The sequence below is a fragment of the Lepidochelys kempii genome, chromosome 4, assembly GCF_965140285.1.
Source record: "Lepidochelys kempii isolate rLepKem1 chromosome 4, rLepKem1.hap1, whole genome shotgun sequence".
Classification (NCBI taxonomy): Eukaryota; Metazoa; Chordata; order Testudines; family Cheloniidae; genus Lepidochelys; species Lepidochelys kempii.
This window is the reverse complement of record NC_136383.1, coordinates 89677206-89702263: the sequence shown is the minus strand read 5'-3', so window position 1 is coordinate 89702263 and position 25058 is coordinate 89677206. Positions and strand designations below refer to the sequence as shown.

Below are 25058 nucleotides of genomic sequence, written 5' to 3'. Positions count from 1 at the left end.
CCATCTTACCACCTTCTTCCCTTACTACCCCCCTCTGTATATGAAAATTGTGCATATTTTGCTTACATCCCACTCCCTACCATTCAAATGGTGCCTTCTTTCTTGGATTTTAATCTCTTCAGAGAAAGGACCATGTTTCCTTTGTGCTGAGGTACAGTTTTGAAGTTAGTTATCACTAACAATGTAAAGTGCAAATACTTGATTGACTTCCTCTCCGTATTGGAACTCATTCTTAGCAGGGTATCTTATAAAGAATGAATTCTACTGTTTAAATCAGTTTTAAGGGTTTTAGCAAAATATATGATAAAACTTTCAAATATGGATGCCTTAAGTTAGGTACCTAAATAGAAGTGGGATTTTCAGGTATGTTGAGCATCCTCAACTGTCATTGAAGTGAACAGCAGTTGTAGGTTCTGAGAACCTCTAAAATTATGCCCATTTCTGATTTGATGCCTAAATATGGATTCAGATGTTGATCTTTAGGCACCCATGTTTGAAAATTGTGGGCATAAAGTGTGTGTGTGTGTATGTGGGGCAGGGTGTACACTAACACTTATTGTGTATGTATGTTCAAATATTGTGTGTGCGCACATGCAGTGGTATCAACTATGTGATAAAATAGTGGAGTCATGATTACATTACATTATTACAAAGTTCTGTGTTTTGTCATACACCTTTGACTGCCCTCTATATACTAATCCATCTCTCATTGGGAATATTTCTGACATTCAGAATGTGAGCAGTTTCAAATACACATAGTTTATTACTTTAAGCTACCTGCTAGGCAGAGAAATGTTGGTTCCTTTTGTCCGAAGTTATGGAATCTCTGCTCCTGCTCTGAAGACCCGCTGATCCGTTGCCCAAGGGTGGCTGTATTTGTTCATTGCTGCACCAGGGACTCGTTTTAAGGTCCAATATTACACAACTCTGCAGGGCAAAAAAAACTACTTCAAATTATTGAAAAGGGGTGTGTGACGCATGTTTACCTGTCAGTTGTTCATTTTTGAGGTACAGCAGAATAAAGATACAAGGGAGTAATAAGAAATTATAAGCCCTGCCTCTCTAAAGGTGCACAGTGAGCTAGATTCAATTTGACACGTATAGCCAGAGAAAATTGTTATACATACCAGGATCCAGTCACCTTTATACTTTAGGGTGACTAAGGTGCAAGCAAGATAAAAAAGCATTTACAATTTTAGGTTGTGTGAGAGAAAATTGAATAACTCCAGAGATGGACAGGAATGATGATAGTAAGCAGATATAGGTAACAATAGTTATTGTACAGAGAATAAACTATTCCACTTCTCCTCATCTCTCCCCTCCCAATGGCACACCTAATCAACCATTTCATTGTTGAATTGCTGATGTAATCCAGTGCTGTGTGCCTGATGGATTGTCATAGTTTTAATGACAAAAAGGATAACTATTACAAAGGACTTGGATCTTGGGGAGAAGGGAAGGTGATACGTACCTGGTTGGTTGAGTCTCAGACGTGTGGCCTGCTTAGAGGGCTAGAAAGAAACTGGTACAGAGAGGAGTCCGTTCTAGAAATCTAGGATATTGCTTTTTTCACTTCAACAACATGGATTGTATTTATCTGGAATTAGCTTTTACAGAGTTTTGACTAAATATGCTGGGCATACAGCTTCTTTTAATCTCATTTTATTGCTCTGTTTTAATTCTTTGGTTTTTTACCTATAGCCAAGGTGGCTTTAGACTGAGAATGTCATGCAGACCATCCTGAATAATTTCAACCTCCTAAAAAGAGGTAGCAAAAGGAAGCTTATCTGGATCCTATTGCACTTGGATTTGTCTGTCAAAAAGGGCACTGATTAAATATTAGATTCTTCGTTGAGTGGTGTCTCTAGAGGTGCTTCACTTTGTGTGTGCTGGTGTACGTGTGCCTGGGAGTGGAGGTCTTCAATAGCAGTTTCTGTTGGGCTCATCCCCATCACAGACTGTAAGGGTGTCTATATAGCACTGTGTGACCCAGCATCCGTCAGTTCCTTCTCAACTGTCCTTGGTCTGCGACAGAGCCTCTAGCAGATCCCTTCGTCGCTCGTTGTAGTGCCTTTAGATGTTTTAAGTTTCCGTTTTAGATAGTTGTTAGCAGTTTTTTTCTCTCTCTTATTCTCCCTGGGAAAAAAAATGTCTTTCCTCCCTGTTATTTCCTAGTAGAGATTCCAGAGTCCTTCCCAATCGGGAAGTTCTTCCCTCACGGAACTATGCCCAGATCCCCTGACTTTAAGAGGTGCCTCTCTTGCCATGAGGCCATTCCCATGAGCGATGGGGATTCCCGGTGCATTTTGTGCCTGGAAGAAGGGCACATATATCAGCAGTTGCTCCCGCTGCCTTAATTTAAAGGCACAGGCCAGAAAAGACTGTGACCTCAAACTCAAGTTTAATTATGATGGAGAACACATTACGGCCCGCCTGAGATCCTTGTCCTGACACCTCTTTTCTGCAGCACTGATTCGCCTCAACTGCCAACCCCGACTGCTCGCGCGCTGCTAAGAAAGTTTGCTCTCTCCTGTCCAGAAGACAAAAAATGCGTCCTGGGTTCACACTCCAAGGAGCCACCCCATCTCCCTGTGAGATCTGTGGCTGCCATGTCTTCTTCACTGAGATGTAGCTGTTCTGTCACATGAGTACCTCCGGTACTGGCACTATTGGCAGGCCCAAAGACCCCAAGAGGGCAGGACCACATGAAAGGATTACACCATGTGAGACTGACAAGGGTAATGTGAAAACCTCCAAGTTGGCTCCACCATCCATACTGAAACATATGGCTCTGAGTGATGAAACCACCGGCACCACAGAGGCCCTCGGCACCAATGAAGCTGTCAACACCATCTGGTGGACATTCGGCAAGCTACACCCTGTCTGCTGGTACTGACAAGCTTTGCACTGATGCCTCATTCTAGGACATCTCAACACATGATGCCAATGATGCTTAACTCAACTATCCTCTCACAGGAGGGCCTTATGTAGCTGCTCTCCATCTTCCTCGGTATCCAGGTCCCTGGAGCCAAAGCTAGAATTTCTGGAGGAGCAAGAGGAGAAATGAGAGGAAGAAAGCAGACCACTGGCCAACATCTTGTTCTCTCTATATGAGGCAATCATGCCATCGCCTCCCACTGTGGATGACTTCAGACACTTCCAAGAACTCTTTCGACACAGACAAGTGTAGCGGACACTCTACAGATCCCATGAGAGTCTGTGAGCAACAACATAAGTTGTTAGACATCTTACAGGCCTTCACATAGGCAAGAATCACGCTTCCTGTCAACGAAGCCTTATTACACCTAGTTAAGGTAATCTGGGAGACCGCTGCATCTACGCCACCAGTCTGCAAGCGGGTGGACAAAAAATATATATATCCTTGCCAAAAAAAAAAGATGTTTTTTTTTATTTTTCCACCTAACCCCTAATTCCCTCATAGTTAATGCAGTGAATGAGAGAGGGAGAAAACGTCATTCTCGGACAGCCCCTGCAATAAAGAATGGAAGAGGCTAGATCTCTTCGGGTCCACACTCCTGTCCAGGATCACGAGGTGCTTCTATAAAATATAACCATTTGAACTACTCTAAGTTCACTGACTTACTGCAACATATCCTGGACAACAAGAAGGAGCAATTTCAGGTGCTTATAACTGAAGGACAGCCGTTGGGACGGACAGTGCTACTGGCCTCTCTGGGTGCGCCCGACACTGCAGCCCAATCCATAGCCACAGCTGTGGTCATGAGACACGTATCGTGGCTACATCTGTTGGGGTTCCCCAAAGAAGTTCAGACCATACTGGAGGATAGCCCGTTTGGGGGCCCCAAACTCTTCACCAAGCTTACTGATGAGTCCCTTCATTCCCTGAAGAATTCAAGGCAACACTATGCTCCCTCAGCATTTATTCACCAAAACAAAGAAGATGTCAAACTACTGCTAGTTCTCGTCCTCCACTTTTTGGCCCCTAATGATACTACAACACACAACGTAGATGCCAGAGACCCCTCTCCTAAACGTAAGCAGGGCCCAGCTCAGTCAACTGCTCTTCATCCTTCCACCTCCAAGCAGCAGTTCTGAAAGTTACGTCGAGACCCTGAGAGCTCTCCCCCTGAATCAAATGCAGCAACCATCCATATTATCTCACCAGTTTGGCAGCCATTTGACCCCGTTCTACCCAGCATGGCAGACAATCACCTCCAACAAGTGGGGGTTGGAAATTATAGACAAGGGTTACTCAATTCCATTCCTCTCCCTCCCATACACCCATCCCCCTTTCCGTCCGTCTTCACCTTTCTCACAACCATCTCTTATGGGAGGAATTAAGCCACCTTCTGCAACTGGGAGCCATAGAACCAGTCCCGTTACATCACAGAGGGAAAGGCTTTTATTCCAACTACTTCATAATAAAAAAGAAAAACAGCAGATGGAGACCTATCCTCGATTTGAAGTACCTCAATAAGTTAACAAACTCCAGTGCTTCAAGATAGTCGCATTAGTAATTGATAATCCCAGCTTTGCAACATAGGGACTGGCTCTCAACCCTCAATCTCCAAGATGCATATTTCCACATCTCTATATACCCTTTAGACAGACGGTTTCTCAGATTTGCCCTACAGTTGGACCATTATCAATACAAGGTACTATCCTTTGGCCTCTCTACGGCTCCCAGAATTTTTTCCAAGGTTTTAGCAGCTCTGGGAATACACCTCTGCAAACAATAAGGAGTCATGATATTTCCTTATCTCAACAACTGCCTAATAAAGGCCTCCTTTCAACATGATGCACTCCAGGCCATAGGAGAGACAATGAACCTCCGGTCTAGGCCTCGAAACAAACACGCAAAAATCAGTACTGACGCTAATACAACTGGAATGTATCAGAGCACAGTTGGACACAATAGAGGTCAAAGCCTTCCTTCCAACTCACAGATTCGACTCAATTGTCAGTTTAATTTCCAAGGTGCAAACCAGTCCACAGATCTCTGCCAGAACTCGCAGGCAACTACTAGGTAATATGGCAGCAATTACATTCATTGTCAAACACTCTAGATTGCCTATGCACAGCCTCCAGAACTGGCTTCCAACGATCTACTTACCGCACAGACACAACCTGAATAAATTGCTATTGGTACCACTCAAGATCAAACTGTAATTAGAAGAATGGTGGACAAATCACCAGAATGTCTGCAGGGGGGAGTCCCCTTTTTCCAGCCTCCTCTGTAATTGCTCCTGACGACAGCTCCCTCCTTGGTTGGGGTGCACATTTACAGAACCACACAATACAGGGCGAATGGTCCCTTCAGAATCTATGCCCCAATCAATCTTCTAGAGCTACGTGCAGTCTGCAGTGCATGCAGTGCATGCCTCCGCTTTCTTCCATTAATCAAGAACACACGCATCAGAGTATTGAGGGACAAATGTCTCTTGCATGTTTTACATCAATAGGTTAAGGGGGATCCAGGTCTTAGACTCTGTGCACTGAAGCCATAAGGTTATGGAACAGGTGTATCTGACACAGTATCCATATCTTCGCCGTGTACATACTTGGTCACCAGAACACCACAGCAGACTCCCCAAGCGAGAAGTCCTCACAAGATATGAGGAGATGCAGCCGATTTTCAACCAGTGGGGGTTTTCGAGCAAGACCTGTTCGCCACACCCGACAATGCCAAATGCTCACATTTTGTCATGAGGGCGGGCCTTGGCCATCAATCCCTTGGAGACACCTACCTTATTGCATGGAACGCATCTCTTCTGTGTACCTTTTCACCCTTTCCCTTTCTTTTCAGGGTACTGCACAAAATACAAGTAGAACAGGGCAGAGTCATTCTGATAGCTCCGAACTGGCCCTGACAGATATGGTACCCTTATCTCCTGTGCATGGCAGTCTGTCCTCCTATAACCCTTCACCCAGAGCCACACCTCTCTCAGCATGCAGGCACAATTCTCCACCCCAACCTGGAAATTCTTCACCTGAAGGCCTGACTCCTTCCTGGTTTCAGCTCCTGAGACGACCTGCTTTATGGACGTACAAGAAATCCAACCACTTGCCAGACTTACCTACACAAATGGAAAAGATTCTAGACCAGTGTGACACTATGCATACTTCAGCGCTTCACGCTCCTCTGCCACCCATTTTGGACTACATTCTCGAACTCAAGAAGTCCGGACAATCTCTGAGCTCTATTTGCATACACCTGGCTGCCATCACCACCTTCCACTGCAGAGTCAAAAGACTATTCTGTTTTTACCATCCCATGCCAAAATGATTTCTAAGGCCCTCCAAAATATCCTGAGGTTCGAGATCCAACCCTGTCTTGGGACCTTAGCTTAGTCCTGTGCTGCTTCACCAACTCCCCATTTGAACTCATGGCCTCCCAGTCCTATATCCACTTGTCCATGCAAATGCCTTTGTCATAGCAATCACCTCTGCTCAATGAGTAGGTGAGATAGGTGCCCTCATGGCGCACCTCCCATGTGCAGTCTTCTACAAGGATAAGGTCACATTACGACCCAACCTGAAATTCTTGCCCAAAGTCTTATCGTCCTTTCACTTGAACCAACCGCTCCACCTTTCATCATTCTTCCCCAAGCTATATGAAAACTAACATGAGGCAATGCTACACACTCTGGAAGTAAGGAGAGCCTTAGACTTCTACCTCAAATGACCTGAATCATTCAGACAATCACTGTGCTTATTCCTTTCTACGACTGAAAGGTCAAAAGGATCTGCCATGTCAAAGCAAAGATTTTCAAAATGGATGTCTCAGTGCATTCATTTTTGTTATCGACAACGTAATCTACAGACCTCAGCAGGAACTCAAACGTATTATACCTGATTGCTGTCCACCTCAATAGCCTTCCTGAATAATAGACATTTGTGAGGCTACCACTTGGGCTTCATCGGACATATTCATCCAACATTATGCGATCACCCATGACGCACTATCCAGTACATTACAAGGACACACCGTCCTATCCTTACTCTTCTGTACTGCTCCGAAGCCTCAACCTTCCAACACTGCTAAAGTGAAGCACCCATAGGGACACCACTCGAAGAAGAAGAGAGGGTTACTCACCTTGTGCAGTAACTGAGTTTCTTCGAGATGTTTGTCTCTGTGAGTGCGCCACTACCTGCCCTCCTCTGCTCTGCTTTGAAGTTCAAACATGGACCCGGCAGTGGCGAAGAAACAGTGTGGTTAGGTTGCACCATGCTGTATAGATGCTGTTCACAGCGTGTGACGGAGGAGCTCATATGCGGACCAATGGACGCTGCTACCAAAGAGCTCCAGTCCCAGGCACAGGAGTGCAGGGGATGCCAGCACATCTAAAGTGGAGCACCCATAGGGTGACACATCTCGAAAAACCTCAGTTACTGCACAGAGTAGCTAACTCTCTCATCCTCTGCCTCAGGGGAGGTCTTACAAGCACATAGGAAGTGCCTAATGACTACAGATGGAAACCAGGTGTTAAGGGTGCCCGGGCCGGGGCCGAGGGGTTGGATAAGGGGCAGAGGGTCTCGAGGGGGGGTGGGGGGGTGGATGTTTCGGAGGTTTGCACTAGCTTGCTAGTGGGGCACACAGGATTTATTCCTAGCCTGGAAGGTCCTAATATATTGGACCATTCAAACTGTGATTTTTGTTTTGCATGCAGAAAAGCTGGGTTTGGTCATGTTTAGAATTTTTCATACACCTCTACCCCAATATAACGCGACCTGATATAACACGAATTTGGATATAACGCGGTAAAGCAGTGCTCTGGGGTGGGCGGGCTGTGTGCTCTGGTGGATCAGCGCGTGAGCATGTCTGGCTCCGACACGCTGCTCTGAGTGGCGTGTTAAGGGTGCCCGGGCCGGGGCCGAGGGGTTGGATAAGGGGCAGAGGGTCTCGAGGGGGGGTGGGGGGGTGGATGTTTCGGAGGTTCTGGGGGGCGGGACGGGGAACGGGGGCGTTGGGTAGGGCATGGGAGTCCTGGGGGGCCTGGCAGGGGGCGGGGGTATGGATAGGTGTGGGGGCAGTCAGGGGAGGGGGGGTTGGATGGGTCGGGGGTTCTGAGGGGTCAGTCAGGGGGCGGGAAGTGACTATTAATAGCGGAAATGCTCGAGGCCAAAGCAAGTTCGATATAATGCTGTTTCACCTATAACGTGGTAAGATTTTTTGGGTCCCGAGGACCGCGCTATATCTGGGTAGAGATGTAGTTCCCGTCGAATCCTTTGTCATCTGCATTTGGTAGTAAGATCTTGAACTGTCAAATAAGAGGGATTTAAAAAATAGTGTCAACTTTGAAACCTCTCTGGAATATTTTTAAAATAATTTTCTATAGCTCTTTTTGGCAAATACAGAATATGAAAAAGGTGTGATGAAAAAGGTTTTGGCCTTTATGTTTTAAACTTGAAAGCATAGCAAGCATTTGACTTCTTATGTTAAACTCATCAGAGGTAACATTCCATATTCCAAAGTTAACTCTTTACATTAGACTTTAATCAGCAATTTTTTGATCTTGGGAACTAGATTTCAGGTAGGGGGAAATCCACTAAATTATATTTTATTTTTCTCTGGCTTTGGGTTTGTTGTTTTTTTTTGCTACAAAGTGGCAAAAATGTTAGGCTCTTTGAACTGTGCTGAACATCTCTATTTCAAGGGTGTCTTCAGTGAGGGAATTATTATGCACTGATTTCAAATTTGGTACTCAATTGCTCTATTTTCAGACCTGGCTTACCCATTTTAATGCCAGTAAGATATTTTTGTGATTTTAGACATGGGGTGAAATTTCAGTTTATAATTTATAATATTTGAAGCACATAGAAGTATAATTTATATTCAAGAAGTATATTCATAATCTCAACCTACAATGTTATCAATTTCAAGATTTTTTTTTTTTATTATAAGACATTTAAAACATTTTACTCTTTTTAATAGAAGGGATATATACTTTAAAATAGATGATCTAGACAGATGTTACGTAAGCTTTCCATAAGCTCTATCAGTGTTTCTCAATTCTAACCTGAAACAACCTTTTTATTCCAGAGCTGAGCCTCTCATAACTAGACTGACTAGTCATGTTTAGTTTTTGAGACATGGGCTAAATTTATTCAGAATTAGAACACACTTCCACTTTAGGCCAAATCAAGATTGAAATTGTGAACTAGAAAAGTAATGTGAACTATCCACCAGGTCTTTCTTAATTCTTAAGAAATAATTGCTAATTAATTAATAATGTTAAATAATTAGCATTTCTAATGCTGTATACACTGCACAAGTTGGGAAATGTCTGAAGTGCTGTACCACACTGATCTGTGCCCCACTGCAGCTCCACTCCACAAGGGCCTAATGTCCTCTTTGAGTTTATTCAGCCCTATCTCCTGTATACTATTGTTAACCTAGGCTGCCCTCTCTCAGTATGACATGTTTTGGAAACTGTGGGTTGATATTTGCAGAATTTTCTGCTTAAATTCATGTGACGTTTGATTGGTCAGCTTTTTTTTCCCCATCAGTGGAATGGCTGTGATGTGAGGAAATATGTAGTGGAACAGAAGTTTGGTTATGGACATTTTCCCTTCACAGCATCTCACAGTAGAGTGGAAATTGAGGGGTAAACTCATTAATTTCAAATCTGTTATACTCTCTCTGCAGTTGGGATTCAGCAAAGTTTCTTTTTCTAGCAAAATTACTTCACCTTATTCTGGTGTTGGGCACCCAAGAGGAATGAGAGTGTGTTGTGGATTCAACACAATAAGTACCTTGTGTGTTTCATGTAGCTTATTAAGTACTACCCCATACTCCTCAAACTGGTCATGGAACAGTCTGATTTAAGCCTTAATCAATTCCCTATCTATTGTTTTTTGTATAGGTATGTTGTAATTGTAGGTTTTATTTTGAGCCATAGTGTGAATGTGAATATGCTTTTGAATAAATGTTTTTTTCTTTTAGATTTAAAGTAGTGTCTCCCACAACATAAGACCATGCTTTATATCAATTTGTATGCTCCCTCATCTTTGGTTGTAACTACAGTTACGTTTTCATAATGCAAAACATTTAGAGGAACATTGTTAGTCAATCCAATTGTATTACTTAGCAATGAATCATTACTGTGAGTTAACCAACGGTAGTTATTATTGTCCCATATTTTGACAGAGGAAATATTTTAACATATTGTGGAGAAACAGATGACATTCCTTGGCTTCCTTTATCATTTCTCCATTTGTTAAAGTGCTGTGTAATATTTTGGGAATTAGTGTTCTGTAACTTCCGAGGAAATACTTCAAATTTTACCCAAGATTTAACTGCCAATAACAGTCCTAATTTTACTGCTCCACAGCAGTAAAATATAGAGACCCATAGTGAGACTTGGCAGTACTTGTTCCGGTGTTGATTTCCTTCCCGCCAACACACACACATACACACAAGTCATGCTCTGGCCTGGAGTAGTCAGATGCAGTGGTCCTATTAAAGAAATGGCTACTGGACACATTGTGGCAAATCAGTCTTCCCTCATTCAAATTCTCACTTCATTGAGATGTGGGGAATCTGTGGAGCTGGGTTCTAATGCATGTAGAAGGCACTTTCCCTGCACAGCCTCCCCAAATCCTTCCTCATTAGTGGAGCCACGTGGATTCTTCTGTACACAGGGTCCCCTGACCACGAAGGAAAAGTCAGCAATATTTTGCTTTAGAATAGACTGAAAATGTGGAGCTTTAGTTTTTGCTTTAACTTAATGGCTTCTAAGTTCTAATTCCTTTTGGCTAGTTACTGACTCAAAAAGTTGGGTCACATCAGTCTGTAGTTTTCTTTCAGGATCTTAATTTGTAAAGATCTCCCCTTTATTTTCTGAGCTATGGAAACTAAGAATTCATATGACATGTTCCTATTCAATCAATTTATCTTCTTTGAACAGCATAGGTGTCAAATTGCACCTATGACACTGCATCTGTTTTTTTAACCAAGTAATAAATAATACTCACCTCTTACATAGAGCTTTTTCATAAGCAGATCTCAAAGCAAGGAGAAAGTAGATTGGATACATATTATTGGCAGCGGGTGCATAAGAAGATAATGTTAAAATCTGTTGTGTTTTCTGTTGGACTAAACTCAAATAGGTATTACTATCAACTTCTTATTTCATGGAACACTTCATTGACTTTGTGTGTGTTTTTAGGAGGACAGGAACATGTTACAGTACACGTTTAAACTAAGATGTTATGAAGCCTTACCAAAGTTAAATATTTTACGGGATCTTATATATTTTATAGTATCTTTTACAGTGCATTGAGGCCTCCTATATACTTAGTTTCTTCCTTCGTGGCTGTTACTGCATGTCATCACTAAGACTTACTGAAGATTTCACTGAACATGCTCAAATGCTTTTTAACATGTCAGAGGTGCTGATAAGAAATAGCCAGTATGTTCTTTCAAAACCTCATTTGTAAAGTGTGAGCTCAAAACTGTACAACTATAACATACCATCCAGATGAGGATTAAGTAAAATAAATTTTCACTACTTACGATTTTCATACAAAGTTTGTTATTGCATAAAAAACTGTGCATATATTTAATAAGATGCTGCTAACATCTCCTTTTTCCCAACCCAAATACACCCTTATGTCAAAATATCAGAGACTTCAGATCTAAAATTACAACAATCCTTATATTCTACCCCTTAGGTTAAGCAACTTTAATGTCTTTTTAACATACATTGTAGATGGTATTAATGAATTCTGACAAATATGTTAAGTTTGGTTTGCCATTTGTTGTGTAAATGTTAGAATGTGTGGTCCCCCCCACCCCCACCCCCACCCCCCGGCTGCTTTAACATTTCACTGGCATGTGAAAGATTTTTCTTCTCATCAGTGATGAAGAACGATACAGGTACAGAGAATATGCCGAAAGAGGCTATGAGCGTCACAGAACAAGCAGAGAGAAAGAGGAACGACACAGAGAAAGGAGACATAGAGAAAAAGAAGAGACTCGACACAAATCATCTCGAAGGTTTGATCTTTAATAGTGTAGAAAAATGACAGTCGGAGTATCATGAAAAGGTTGCAAAGATCCTGATGTGCTGCCTGCAGCAAATCTGCCATGTAAAAGATGTATAGCTGACAAGAGATGTTGGTCCAGGGTTACTGTGTAATGTCTCTACCAGCTTCAGCAGGGGCAGTGTGTAAAATCCTTTGTCTGGACCTTACTGGTATACTTCGTATAAGGAGCATAAGTGAGGGGGAGTAACAAAAACATTAAAAGAATCACAATAGGGACTTTCTTAAGCTGTAAGAATAAAGCCTTGTAGTTAGAATAGGTAGAGGGGAGAGGATTTATCATTCCTAGTTTAAAAAAAAAAAAAAGTGTGGATGCATATAAACCATTTATTAAAAATGAAGCTTGAGTGTGATGCACATTTATGTTCTGATGATCACTTCCTAGTCTTATTTGTCCACATTTTCAAGTACTGCACATGATATTAAAACTGCAGGTGTCAGTTCTCTTGTATGAGAACTCTGCCTCTTGCTTCCTTACGTTATGTTTGAGGGCCTGTTTAATAGTGGAGTATGCATCTGTCTGAGCATTTTCCTCTCTTTGTCTTAGTAACAGCAGGCGTCGTCATGACAGTGAAGAAGGGGACAGCCACAGGAGGCACAAACACAAAAAATCCAAAAGAAGCAAAGAAGGAAAAGAAGCTAGTGGTGAACCTGCCCCTGAACAGGAAACCACTGAAGCTGCTCCAGTGGAATAGGCATGTGTGATATTTGCCTACTTGCAATTACTAGTGCCAGAAATAGATTACTATAAATCTTGTTATTTTTCTGGGTATTAAAGAAATTTTGCTCTTAATCTCATTCTGTTAGTACAAAATATAAGGTTAATTTGTTTTTTGAAAATAAAAGAGTGAATTTTTCATGTTAAGTTAAGATTCATGGATTGACTTTGTCTTATTTTTAAGATACTATAAGACAAAGTGCAGTGGTGGCTTCTGAGGTCTAGAGGGTGGTGCTGTTGCAGTACTGTACAGGAAACCTACACCCAAAATACTGGACCCAGTCTCTTGTTGCCTAAGACAGTAGGAACTATGGAAGTTTATTCTTCTCCTGAGTTGAGGTTGGTTTGCGTTCACATTACTGCATACTAATACCTACCAGTACATCCGTAACAGTGCTAATGGATCTCTGAAGTTTATATAATGAACTCAAAGGGCAAAGCTAAACAGCTCATCCTTTTGTGTGCCACAGGAGAAGAGTGAGAGGCATTTGAGAAACTTTTGCTGGAAGTTATGGCAAAAACATTAAATATGCACATTATTTTTCATGTGATCAGAGAGTATGACCCTTATTTATATTACATATAAAATGTTAAAACCTTTAACACAACTTTCAAATGTACGAGTGAGTTCAGGAAGATGATTTAAGTATCTCATAGGATTGGAGGTTAGATAACCAGTTAATAGAAACCAAAAGTAGTTATCCATCAGTCCTGCTGCTCTGACCTATGTAAAATGAAGTTGGTCTTCGCATATTTTTGAGAGACAGCTGTCCACATCGCAATAAAAATTAATGGCCTGATCCTTTTCCCCTTTAAAGTTAATGGGAAAGAGCATCTGACTTCAAAATATCGATAATTTCCATAGAGGCCCCTACAATTGTTTAAGCAAAGAAAATAAACTACCTTCTCACTTTTGGACATATTCCATCCAGAAAAGGTTTGAGTCTAGCAAAATTTACACTGCCACTATCCAAGTGGATAATTTGTAGTCAATCTGGCAATACTTAATTTTTTAAAATTCATGGATAAATAATGTTTAAATATGAAGTCCTAATCTTGCTGGGTTAATCAGAAACTTTGGGGAAAATTATGGTTACTTTTTTTCTGGTTTTCTTGAAGGAAAGAACATGTCTGTACAATAGTTACGTTTATTTTTAGTAAGAAATAAAATCTCATTCACAGTATTACATCCTAACAAGCAAAATATTTGAAAGTCTTGAAAATATCAGCATCATACTGACCATGAAAAGGAACATTATTTGATCAAAGTGCTTTTCACATGTTGGGTAGAAACAGTCAACTGATTTACAAAAATATTTCAAGTTTATCATTTCAAGAGTACTGCCACATATTTTTCCAAGTTACATATCCATAACTTTTTTTATAAATTGAAAACGGTAGTGAACAGAATTGCTGCTGCTTCTTAATGGACTTTGATTATTAACATGAATCAAATATAAAAATACAAACGTAAAACACATGAGAATTGTACCCTGATCTATAATTTCAGTAGCTTTGCTTTTTTCTTAAGTGCATGTTACTCTGACAGGCACCATGTTTTCTCAAGACTATCTTGACATGCAAACTTACAATTCACGAACTTTTATTTACAAATATACAGTCGACCAAAAAACTGTAGGAAAACTGATGTCCATAGTAAATAGCTTGTTTTCTGTGTCAAATGATTTGTCATTTTTCCATGAATACTTGTTTTATAAAAAAGTGCCAGGCCAGGACATAAGAGTGAGAGTAATTTTTCCTTTCAGTTCTTTGAGCATCCTTGCCAAACAGGCATGCATCATTCCTGATGTATTCCTGCCGTTGACAGCAAGGAGGATATCACCGCATCTGAAAAATTAAAAATGTAGATAAGATTTTAGTTAAAACACTTAAAACCAAGAAGAGATCCTGATCTCAAAAAACTTTCTTGCCAATTCAGCTGCTTTGGCTGACTCTATAACATTGTGTCACCACTTTGCCAGAAGGATGGCAACTACTAAGAGGGACCAAAAGAGGGGGGGGGGTGAAAAAGTTGAGTGCTCTGAAGGTAAGCCGTTGAAAGAATCCTTGTGTTCTTACTCTACCATGTATTTGTTCTTTCCTGGCATTCCTTTACAAATCAGATATATATGGAGGAAAATATGAAATCAGAGCTCTTTTTTCAGATCTGTGTGTGCCAGGTAAAATTAACTGGTTATTGGACAGTAAAACGCTGTATAAGAATTTACAGGTCATCTATATTTTATCACACACACCTAGTATTGGATTTAAATTACATTTTTAGTTGTCAGTATAGAAGTATATGCATAATTAAGATAACTGTTACTTTGTAAATAACATACACTATTTCACAGTTATCTTTTATTATATGTAGATGTTAATAGTTATACACTTGATAATATTTTGCCAGGAAAGCAAGTTGTTTAAGCACAGGATTCTATTTCAGATTCTATTCCTAGCTCTGTCAAAAAGGGCCCAATTTTATACTCAGCTGGTTTCAATGGAAGTTTTCATTGGACTGGTATGAAATTGAGCCCTCTTTGTGACCTTCAGCAAGACACTTGGTCTCTCTGGACCACAGTCTCCTTATTTTAAGACTTAATTCTATGAATATTATAAAGCCCTTTTGAGTTCCTTAGATGAAGAGTACTATTTAAATATTAGTTTACCTAATTCTTCCATCATTGTATGCTGGTGTGCCTCCAACGATGGATTTGATAAAGAATGGTTTGTTTCCACTGTGTTCTTCATAACCACCTACGATGCTGAAGCCAAGACTTCCTGCTGTATTTCTTCGTAATACAATTTCTTTGCAGCTGTACAAATACCTGAAACAAATCAGTCTAATTAATGTCTCAGGATTAAGTTAAGTTTGTTTATTTGATGCATCTGCCTTTCTAGGTACTGGTAGCATGTTTGGGGACTGCTAAACGCCAAAGTTCCACTGAAGAAGATATTTCAACTGAGATTGGACTTCATTTAAATCATAACTTAAAAACAACACCGATTCTGTCTGCAGATGTCAGGTACCTTGTTACCTGCATCTGATCAGCTATTCCATCAGTAATAAGTGTCATGCTTTTAGGACACGCTTTAAAAATAATACCCCAAAACTCTCAGGATAAGGATGGATATGAATTCTGGTGTACCACAGAGCTGAGTAATTCAAATGTCCATTAAAAAAAAAAAAAAACCTGAACCACAAAAATCAAAGAGATCACACAAGGAAAAATATCACATCAGGGAAGGGATTTATAGCTTTGCTGTTAGTGAGCAATGAGTGGGAATTGTGCAGAGAAGAGTATTATACTTTCAGAACCGTAATGGTGAAGTGTTATAGAGTAATTATGCTGTTGTTGAGAAGGTGGCTTGTTACAGGTACAAGATTAATTCAGTGGGTTTTTTTGACGTTAAGAAAGAATGATTAAAAAACCCTCTCTCTGTCTTTTGATTTGGCTCTGATATAATCCATTGGTTATATTACCTGATAACATAATGTATTGCCCAACTATACATAATTGATGCTGGCTTGGGGGGAAAAGTGATAGGTTAATTAAGCTTGTATTTTGTGGTATGTGGTAATCAATCTCAATCTTGCATTAGTTTAAATGCCTATTTGTTAGTAATTTTAGTGTTTATTATGAAACTAACCTTCTAAATATTTCAGTGTACCATTCAGATATTTGCTGAAAATCAGAAAAGACTGTTGCCATCTTCATTAGAGATATAGTAATGCAAAATTTTGCCTGGGATACTAATAAGTCTTTACCATCTAGCCTAAGGCTGGTGGTAGAGGAAGCTGAAATCCATTTGGTGTTATAACAGACTAGTTAACTTTCTGCACATATTCCAAGCCAGTCCATTACAGCTGACTTTACTCTGCATTAAAAGACATTTTAAAATTCTCATTGAGAGCTGACCCTTCTGCTGAAAAAGGCAAAATTGTACCTTTAAAGATAAAGTGTGTGTGTGTATATATATATATATATATATTTTTAAAGTTTGTCATATTTTTCATGTAAAATAATATGTTTGCTAAGTTTCACAGCAAGATTTTGCAGTATTACTAGATTAATCCCCTGGGATCTACAAATATTCACCTGCTGCCAGGATGTTCAGTATAGTGTTTGCACAACAGTTCACTGGCTGCTAATGGAAAAAGCAGGTGACTCTTGGTCATTCCCCAGAAGGCAGGCTCTATTACTTTCCCAGCTGTGGGCTTTTGAGCATGCAGAATCACTTTAAAGAAAATGGAGAGAAAAAACCCACCCTAAACTCACAGGATTTGGTAACAAGGTCATGACCAAGTGTTGCCAGGATTTAGTCGTCATCATTATTAATTGAGCCTGATATGCAGAATGGGTAACAACCTTGCTGTATTTGGACATTACTTATTGTCTTAAGGAGGAAGTTTCTTGACCACTTGAATATGAGCAATTTTAAAGTAAATACTTATGTCCATTTTTTAAAAAAAGGGAGTTCGTTCTATGTGTTCTTAACCTGCTAGCCAAGTATAATTACAAGGAAATAAGATGTATGAGTACATTCTGTAGGACTTTCTGTTAAATTACCACCATTAGATTACAAGTATAAGGTATACCCTATAGTCTAACTGTTGAATTTAGGTAACAGAGCTATGACATGCAGTGGATCTGATTGATCTACTGTGCATTTAATTTGAACCAATTGTGTTTGTGTAAAGGTGTCTAATTCATGGTTAATTGTTGGAGTTCTATTAACAAATTCAAGTTCCAGATGGCAAAGTGATTTGGGTTTCTGTTGTTCATTACTCTTAACAACATAGACTTGAGAAAGAAGAGGCTGGCTCTGGAATGCTATCTTTACTCGGTAACCTTTCCTCGATGGCTGTGAATAACTTTGCCATTAGCTGAGCTGCCTTGTGTTGTAAGCATTCAATCTTCTAATGTTCACGCCGAACAGCAGCACTCTATACAGAATTTAGATTTGCAAGAAACAGAAACATCCCTGTTCGAAAAGGCACAGAAACAACCCCATCATCTAAAATATTCTTAAAAATCTTGCCAAAGCATTGACATAAACAGTGAGCTTCGTGAACCAGGGCCTGTCCCTGCCTGAAAGTGAACAGAATATCGTGAGCAGTACTGCAAGCAGCATACATTGTGTTTTTCATGGGCCAGAGAACATCTGAGAGAATCCAGTACTCATGTTGTGCCAACTCTTGGAGTCCCGTAATAATCATGAACCTTGAAGATGACACTGCCAGAATGGACAGGAACTTGAGCTCTACTAGGAAACTAGTGCTACTCGGCAGCCTCAAGACTAGCCAGGTAGCAGTGGTGTCTATCTCAGAAATGGAGGGTACCCTCAAAGGAATAGGCTTTACTTCTGGCTCTTGCCCTCAACTGTTCTGGTTGTGCACTGGCCCTGAAACTGTTGCTGTTAAATGCCTAGCTTTGGGTATTGATGGCTGAAGGGACACATCTGGTCTTTGATAGCTGCGAAGGGTAGAAAATGTGACATCTGCAGGCCAGATTGGAGAAGAAAACTGCACTTACTGTTGCAATAGCTTGGTACTGGGGCAATAGAAATTGCCCAGTGCTACAAAGAAAAATAGACATTTGTATTTTTACTTCTTAATTTCCACTTCAGTTTCTTGGTTGGCTAACCAGAAATACAAGGAGCTCAGACTAAAAATATTCAAATTTGGGTGCCAAAAGTTAAGCACCTAAACACACCAGTAGGTGAATTTGTATTCACACAAACTTACATTTTTTCATTGCTTTCCTAAAGACATGACATAACTTACAGCAGTGCACACCATCTCTATGCTAATACATTGAAATGACTGCTACGGGCCTGAAAGCTGCAGAGAAACAAGGAAATAAGTAAGGCTCCAATGGAGCTGTCTGGATATTTCAGCACGTAAGGAATGAAAAGCTGCCTGCTCTGCATGGCGGGGGGAGAGGGGGTTACAAGTGGAGAGTTTGAGAATAAGAAGGGGGTAGTTGTGAGTTTTGTAGTAGTAAAAATTGAGTTAAATAGCACCACAAAGAGAAAATGAAATGATGTACACTTGCATCATCTGTACTAATTGCTGTGGAGCAGCTTGAGGGTTCTCGGTATACAAGGAAAAACTCTATCTGTGGATTATTCACCTAGTTAGATCACAGTGGTTCCTTTGGAGCTGCTGTGGTATAGGGAATAATGTCCACTTTGGACCATACTAATTTATAGATTACCACTCTACAGAAGATAGTGATTGGTATTTTTTTTTAATGCTTAGGAGGGTTTTCTCTGCATACAAACACACTGAGTGCCAAAAGGTAGCTTCTGTACTTCCCTGACGATAACAATGCTGTCAGACCCTTGTTTTATAACACCATTACAAATACAGTTGCCCATCATAATGTTATGTACTCAGCAAACTAGTCCAGCACTTCGTATGAAGCTGTCATAGATGCATTAAGAGATTAAAACACACTTTAACTGTCTTCTCTTTACTTAAATCAGATTAAAATAGTAAGCCCTTTAATACCGTGCTCCTGGCTGCTTCATCTTTGTTTCTGAAATAATGCATATTGAAAGATCTTTTTCAAACTGTTTCACATTTAATACTTCAGAATGACAGCCTGGGTCGGCAGACAAAACTTGATTTCCCTATCAGGTATCAAATTTCATGTTTTCCCCTTGTTATAATGGATCAAAGTTACAGAACAATTTAGTCCAAACTTTCAATATAATGGGTCTGTAAAACTGGCATTTGCTTGTGTACTGAATGGGGATTAGAGGTCTGTTAGAAAGTTCTGCTTAAAGCAAGACTATTAAAATGGGGGAGTGCTTGTCCAATTTCACATTTCAGAGCCAGTTCTGCCACTGATTCTGTGTGACACCTTGGATAACTCCTCTCTACTCCGCTGTGAAGTGAAGCAAAGACTACTATTCACAGTACGTCTGTGTTTGATCTATAATGTATTTTTGAAAGTATTTGGGGGGGGGAGGGGAAAGTGAGGATGAAGAGAAGGAAGGAGGGCAAAATTAGCAAGGGTAGAAAAATTACTGTAGCACTGGGAAAGTGTAACTTTGCTCTAGCTGCTGTGCAGTATTTTCTTTATCACCTTCAAGAGTATAAATTTCCTTAAACAACAAATGACCTGTATTCCTCAACAGCCAACTGCATAGAAAAAAACAAATGTTAAGAAATAACTATACCGGATAAGGATGATGATTAGTCTTTACTTCAATAGATCTGACTACCAGCAAACATACCCGTCACTCATGTGGCCCCTACTATCTAGCTCAGGTAATTGCTAGAAGCCCACTGTTTCATGACCACCACATAGTGCGTCATACTACAGAGGGAACAGAGGCAGTAGTTATTTATACACTAACAAATCATCTAAAAATGACTCACCAAAGACCAGTTTTAAAATAAATATCATTGGAAATTTAAATTTCTCCCCATTTCTTGTGAGCTCATTTAAAGAATGTAGAAAGGCGGTGATTCCTGGTGCTTAGCGCCAGGGCCTGACAAGTCAGATGTGGCTTTTAGTGCTGACTTGCTGTGAGTGCTTGAGCAAACTGCCTAAACCTTGGTGTTTATTTCCTCATCTGCACCAACCTTTGTAATGTGCATGTGACCCCTGGAAGAGAGGTGAGCTATATTAGGGGAATGTATTGCTCATTTACAGTATTGGTATCAGCACAGAAGTATGCCCAGAGAAACACTAATCTTAAATCATACAGCTACAGTCACAGAAACTAAGGGGAAACAAAACAGGTATTCCAGGTTGTTGCTGAGGCACGTCTCTTCCTTCTCTCTCTCCCTTGCCCCATGTCTTCATGTCATGTTCTATATTTTCCCCCATACCATTTTCTCTCCTTTCTGTGTCCCCTTCCCCTCTTTCTTATTCTGCCTGCTCTTCCTTCTCTGGCTTCCCATCCTGCAGGACCAGGCCTGCTTGTTCCTTGCATTGCTCTTTCTTAGGGGCATTGTCTCCTGCTGTTGAACTTTAATTATAGTATCTAAATGTTTCACACAGTGGTATGCTAAAACTTCCTCCCATTGCACCACACTTGAATATTGAGCAATCTAGATTAACACTGACTAAGCAGAATCATATTTGAATTGAATCATCTTTTCCCAAGACAAGCATGGGCTATGTAGCAAGGCTGTTGAAAATACCCTTGAAATCTACTGGGCAGTGGCTCTTGCCAACAACATCCTGGAAGCCTAGTGAAAGGTTAAATTCTCAGACTGGGAGGAAATGAGTTAACGTGTATTAATGATACATGTCCTGGTGACAGAACTTGAAGGACTTCCAGATGTGTAGTGTGGATGCCAGAGAGTCAATGAGAACAGAAGGGTAACCATTATTTGTGCTAGATAAGATTGAAGTATCTGATAACGTGTATTGTTAAGTGAATAAGTCCAAAGCTGATGCTTGAGGCCTGCCAAACAAGCTAGTACTAATAAGGGTGAAATACACTTCTGTTACTGTCAATTCTAATCATCTTTATTCCCCCTAATTAATTTAAATTTAAGACAACCAGCGCACCAGTTCAGCATACTAATTCCTCTAGTCTTCAGCCACACTGTGGCCCTTTTCTGTGAGTTGCGTTGCAGCTGGGGATATGATTACAATGAATTTCCTGTTTTCAGACCTGCTGACATGGTGGGTAATTTTCCTTCAGTTAAAAGGTTGGGCGTTGTACATGTGCAATTTCTGGAGCAGGGAGGCAAATAAACTCAGATGCTGTTCAAAAGGGTAAAATCCAGCACAGAAAGCCAAAGATATCTGACCGCTTGATCTTAACAGTGTGCTATTGCTTATTGGTACTCTGCATCTCTGACAGTAACTTTATCCTGACTGCAGGACCTGAGACAGAGTAACCACAGTCCTCCTTCAGTGTTTACAGCAGGTGCAGTGAGCTGACTGAGGGAAAGCTTCCTAAAGGTGGTCTTAAGCTGCATTTTCCTCAGCAATAGGCAATGCATTGTATTTATATTGAACCACTAAGAGTAAAGTTTAGATTTCTGTTGGCTTACGAGGGAGAACTGTAAATTGTAGAGAGGGGAGCTCTCAATCCCTATGGTTAGCTATGCAGCAATACAGGAGGCAGAGGGTGTGTTCTAGGGGTGATACTGGCATCTGACTGGTTCACCAGAACCATAGCGAAGGGTAAATTAAAATCCACCCTCAGTTGCTGATAAATATTCTAGTTTCTACGTAAAAGTAAAGAAGGGAAAAATCTATTGGTCTAGGCTATCTACCCCCCCCCCCCGAATGAAGAGATGTACCTAACCCTAAAGATGGCACAAATTTGCTTTTCACACTTCGTGTCCTTCACCCACATACAAGTGGGGTATTCCATCTTTGCACTCAGACTAAATTCAGAACCACCTCACCACAGGCCTTGCCGCAAGCTGAGAAAGGGCCTGTAAAATGGCCTAATGTGGAATAGTAAGGAATAGAATCTAGCTAGAGTATAAATACCCCCAAAAAGTAAAACCATGAAGCTGTATACATAAAACCTAAATAACCCAACTGGTTTCACCCTGGTCCTCCATGCAGCGGAGCCACCTGACATTGCCCTTTTAAAAGAAAAAGGGATATTCTGAACAGCCATTGAGTTCAGGTTAATAGGTAAAGCATATATAAACTGTTGGGTCAAATTCTGCAGTCCTAGAAATCAATGAGAGTTTTGTTCCATTTAAGAATTGAAATTTCAGCATTAGCTCAATGTAATCCTGGATACAGGGCAAGTCTTCATTAAAAGCTCAGGTTCAAACAACATTGCAAGATGCAGATTTATGCGTTCTGAAGATGTTAAAATGCCCTGTGTATGTAAGACAATTAAACTACACACTATGTGGCTTTTATTTTTACTAAAACTACAAAACAGCTGCTTCCTGTATCTTACAAATGAACTTTTCTCAGGCAGGTGGTGGAGTCAGGGAAGGCGATTCTGAGAAATGCACCAACTGCGTGCACTTTTTAACATCTGGGCAAAGTCAAACAGTTCAGCTGTATTTAACAAACACAGGATCTGTGAAGCTGGAGCGCTGCAGGGGTAGTTTTGGACTTTGCAGGGTGGTCCAGAGGGCCCAGATCTAAGTTCTATGAGCTCCTGAATCCATTCAGAGTTTTCCCTTCCTTCTCTAACACATTTTCAGCTATAGGACTGTTCAGGATCTTTCTTTCCTCCCTTAAAAGCAGTCCTGTGTGTCTATTTTCCATATATGTATACACAATTACAAAGGGGAGGTATTTAAAATAAAGGTTTTTGACAGAGCCTGGATTTAATTAAGATGTCAGTGTAATGAATCAGGCCAAAAAGCAAGAGCCATCCAAGACACATAAATCTTTCCTCCCACTCCCCTTCAACACAAGGATGTAATTTTTGGACTTACCGCGGGAGCTCAAGCCACATAACCCAGGAAGGTGACCATTCACTGTTATCTGATGTGTTCTGATTGGTGTCAGGGAGTGATACATGGCTCATGTCCTCCAGGGCTTCACATTCTTTCATTTCCAAGGCTTTGAGTACCACAGAGGAGGTGGTGTTTTTCAACAGGGCTACTGCCTCGCTACGGCTGACACCAGTCAGGTCAATTCCATTCACATTCAGCAAAATGTCACCTGAAGAACAATAAGCAGAACCATTATAAAAGGAGAAAATGGTTTTAAGGCTTTAATTAATTTTTCCTTTTAAACAAAATGCATTTCAGGAATAGGCCAGGGCTGGAAACTTGTTGCCTGTCAAAAGTGGTTGTTAATATTTTCATACGAAATAAAGGTGAGGCATAAAATAGACCCTGAGAGTGAGATGAGGGGCTGAATTCAAACATGCATCAGCGCAGCCAAGATGGGTAAAGGTAGTATTTTTGGTCACACTACTCCTCCACCCTGGATCAGAGGGCAGCCAAGGGTCCCTGAGGTAACAGAGAGCAGTCTAAGGGCTGTTGAATAACACAACCTGCTCACTGCCCAGCATTAAACAAGGTTTGGCATACACCGACCTCAGCCTGCTTTGAACCGTGGCAAACACCATTACAAATCCCTTTAGCTTTTTCTTAAAGAGACAGAAAAGAAAGAAAAACAGTTAATGTGAAGTATTAAGTAAGGTTTTCATTTTAACAATATCCCTTTCCCTTTAGATGGCAAGAGTTTTTAGATGGAAAACCCCCTTGTTTGACAGTCTTTTAGATGGGGAAAAGAAGAATTTAGTGGAGATGGGCTGGAGCTGTCCTCGTTGTTAAAGTCTGATCCCATTTCCTAAAAGACAAACACACACAAGAGGGACGAGAAAAGAACAGCGAAGATAGAAAATGCAGCTTCTGTCTCTGATATTAATTTCACTTGCAACCTCACTGCGGAAAAACACAGGCATGGCACATGGTCTTATCAGCCACTCCAAGACCTGGCAAACTCATGTCAGCATCAGGCTATGTAGAACATTGCTTTTGCTGCCTCTTTCTGGTCACAGGCTTATAGTACTGTTGCAAAATATACAGTCATGGCTGGCTAAGCCTGACTCTTATCAGACACAAGGAAAAAGGAGAGAGAGAGAGAGAGAGGAAAGAGAAGAAAAATAAGATAAGGAAAGAAAAGGACACAGAAGGCCGTGGGGGAGAGAAGGAAGTTTCATATTTTAGGTGGAGGTTGGATTTCAGCTGATAGAGGTGTAAATGGCATCTGGTTCTCTCTTCCTTTGGCCCTGTCTGGTCATGATTAGGATGAAGGCGGTTTGGCATCCCAGGAGATGGTGGGGGTTGCAGTCATGATGGTGCAGCTCACTCCAGTAGGTAATTCCTCCCCCCGAAAATTTCTCTAAGGATTCCAAAAGGCAGTGATGGGCAGAATAGCCCATCTCATTGTTATTTTATCTCCCAGTTAGGCCTAATTTCTGACACACCAATTATTGGTTCACTGATTTCTGGGTTTATACTTCTCTTGTTTACCAAGCCTTTTTGTCTGGACAAATTCAGACTTTCAAACTTGCTTTTGCACCTTTTCCTATCAACATTTGTTGTTACAGGTTGTTGTGATATCTTATGAACTTACACTCACTTTTTACCGTTGAGGGTAAATTACGGTAAATTTGAAGGCTCAATTATCACAACAGGGCTACTCTAAGCAGGATGGGTGTATAGATGATCCATTGAGATTGTTATGCTGGGTGAGGTTCTCCAGCGAACAGGGAGCTCTGATGATGTCCTCCCCACCCCTGGCACACCACCTACAGCAGGTGAGGGGCTGGATGGGAGTGCCACAGAGATGTGCTTATGCATCAGATGAGAAGTCCCTTACATGGAGGCAATCATCAG

General features: G+C 40.8%; 2 protein-coding genes across 20 annotated transcripts in view; one reads left to right on the top strand and one right to left on the bottom strand.

Moving 5' to 3' along the window:
- Positions 1–12900, top strand: part of FIP1L1 (factor interacting with PAPOLA and CPSF1) — a 70703-nt gene extending 57803 nt beyond the window's left edge. For 16 of the 17 annotated variants that reach the window (XM_073342032.1, XM_073342048.1, XM_073342034.1 and 13 more), the window contains 2 exons: positions 11846–11983; positions 12578–12900. In XM_073342032.1, the coding sequence (XP_073198133.1) occupies positions 11846–11983; positions 12578–12725 (286 nt within the window). In that variant the 3' untranslated portion in view covers positions 12726–12900. The remainder of the gene's footprint in view (positions 1–11845; positions 11984–12577) is intronic. The other variant, XM_073342037.1, reaches the window with a different exon arrangement.
- A 928-nt stretch (positions 12901–13828) lies between these two features.
- LNX1 (ligand of numb-protein X 1) overlaps positions 13829–25058 on the bottom strand; it is a 128050-nt gene continuing 116820 nt past the window's right edge. For 2 of the 3 annotated variants that reach the window (XM_078852532.1, XM_073342029.2), the window contains exons 9-11: positions 23142–23370; positions 15418–15576; positions 13829–14596 (exon numbers count right to left, since the gene is read on the bottom strand). In XM_078852532.1, the coding sequence (XP_078708658.1) occupies positions 14461–14596; positions 15418–15576; positions 23142–23370 (524 nt within the window). In that variant the 3' untranslated portion in view covers positions 13829–14460. The remainder of the gene's footprint in view (positions 14597–15417; positions 15577–23141; positions 23371–25058) is intronic. The other variant, XM_073342030.2, reaches the window with a different exon arrangement.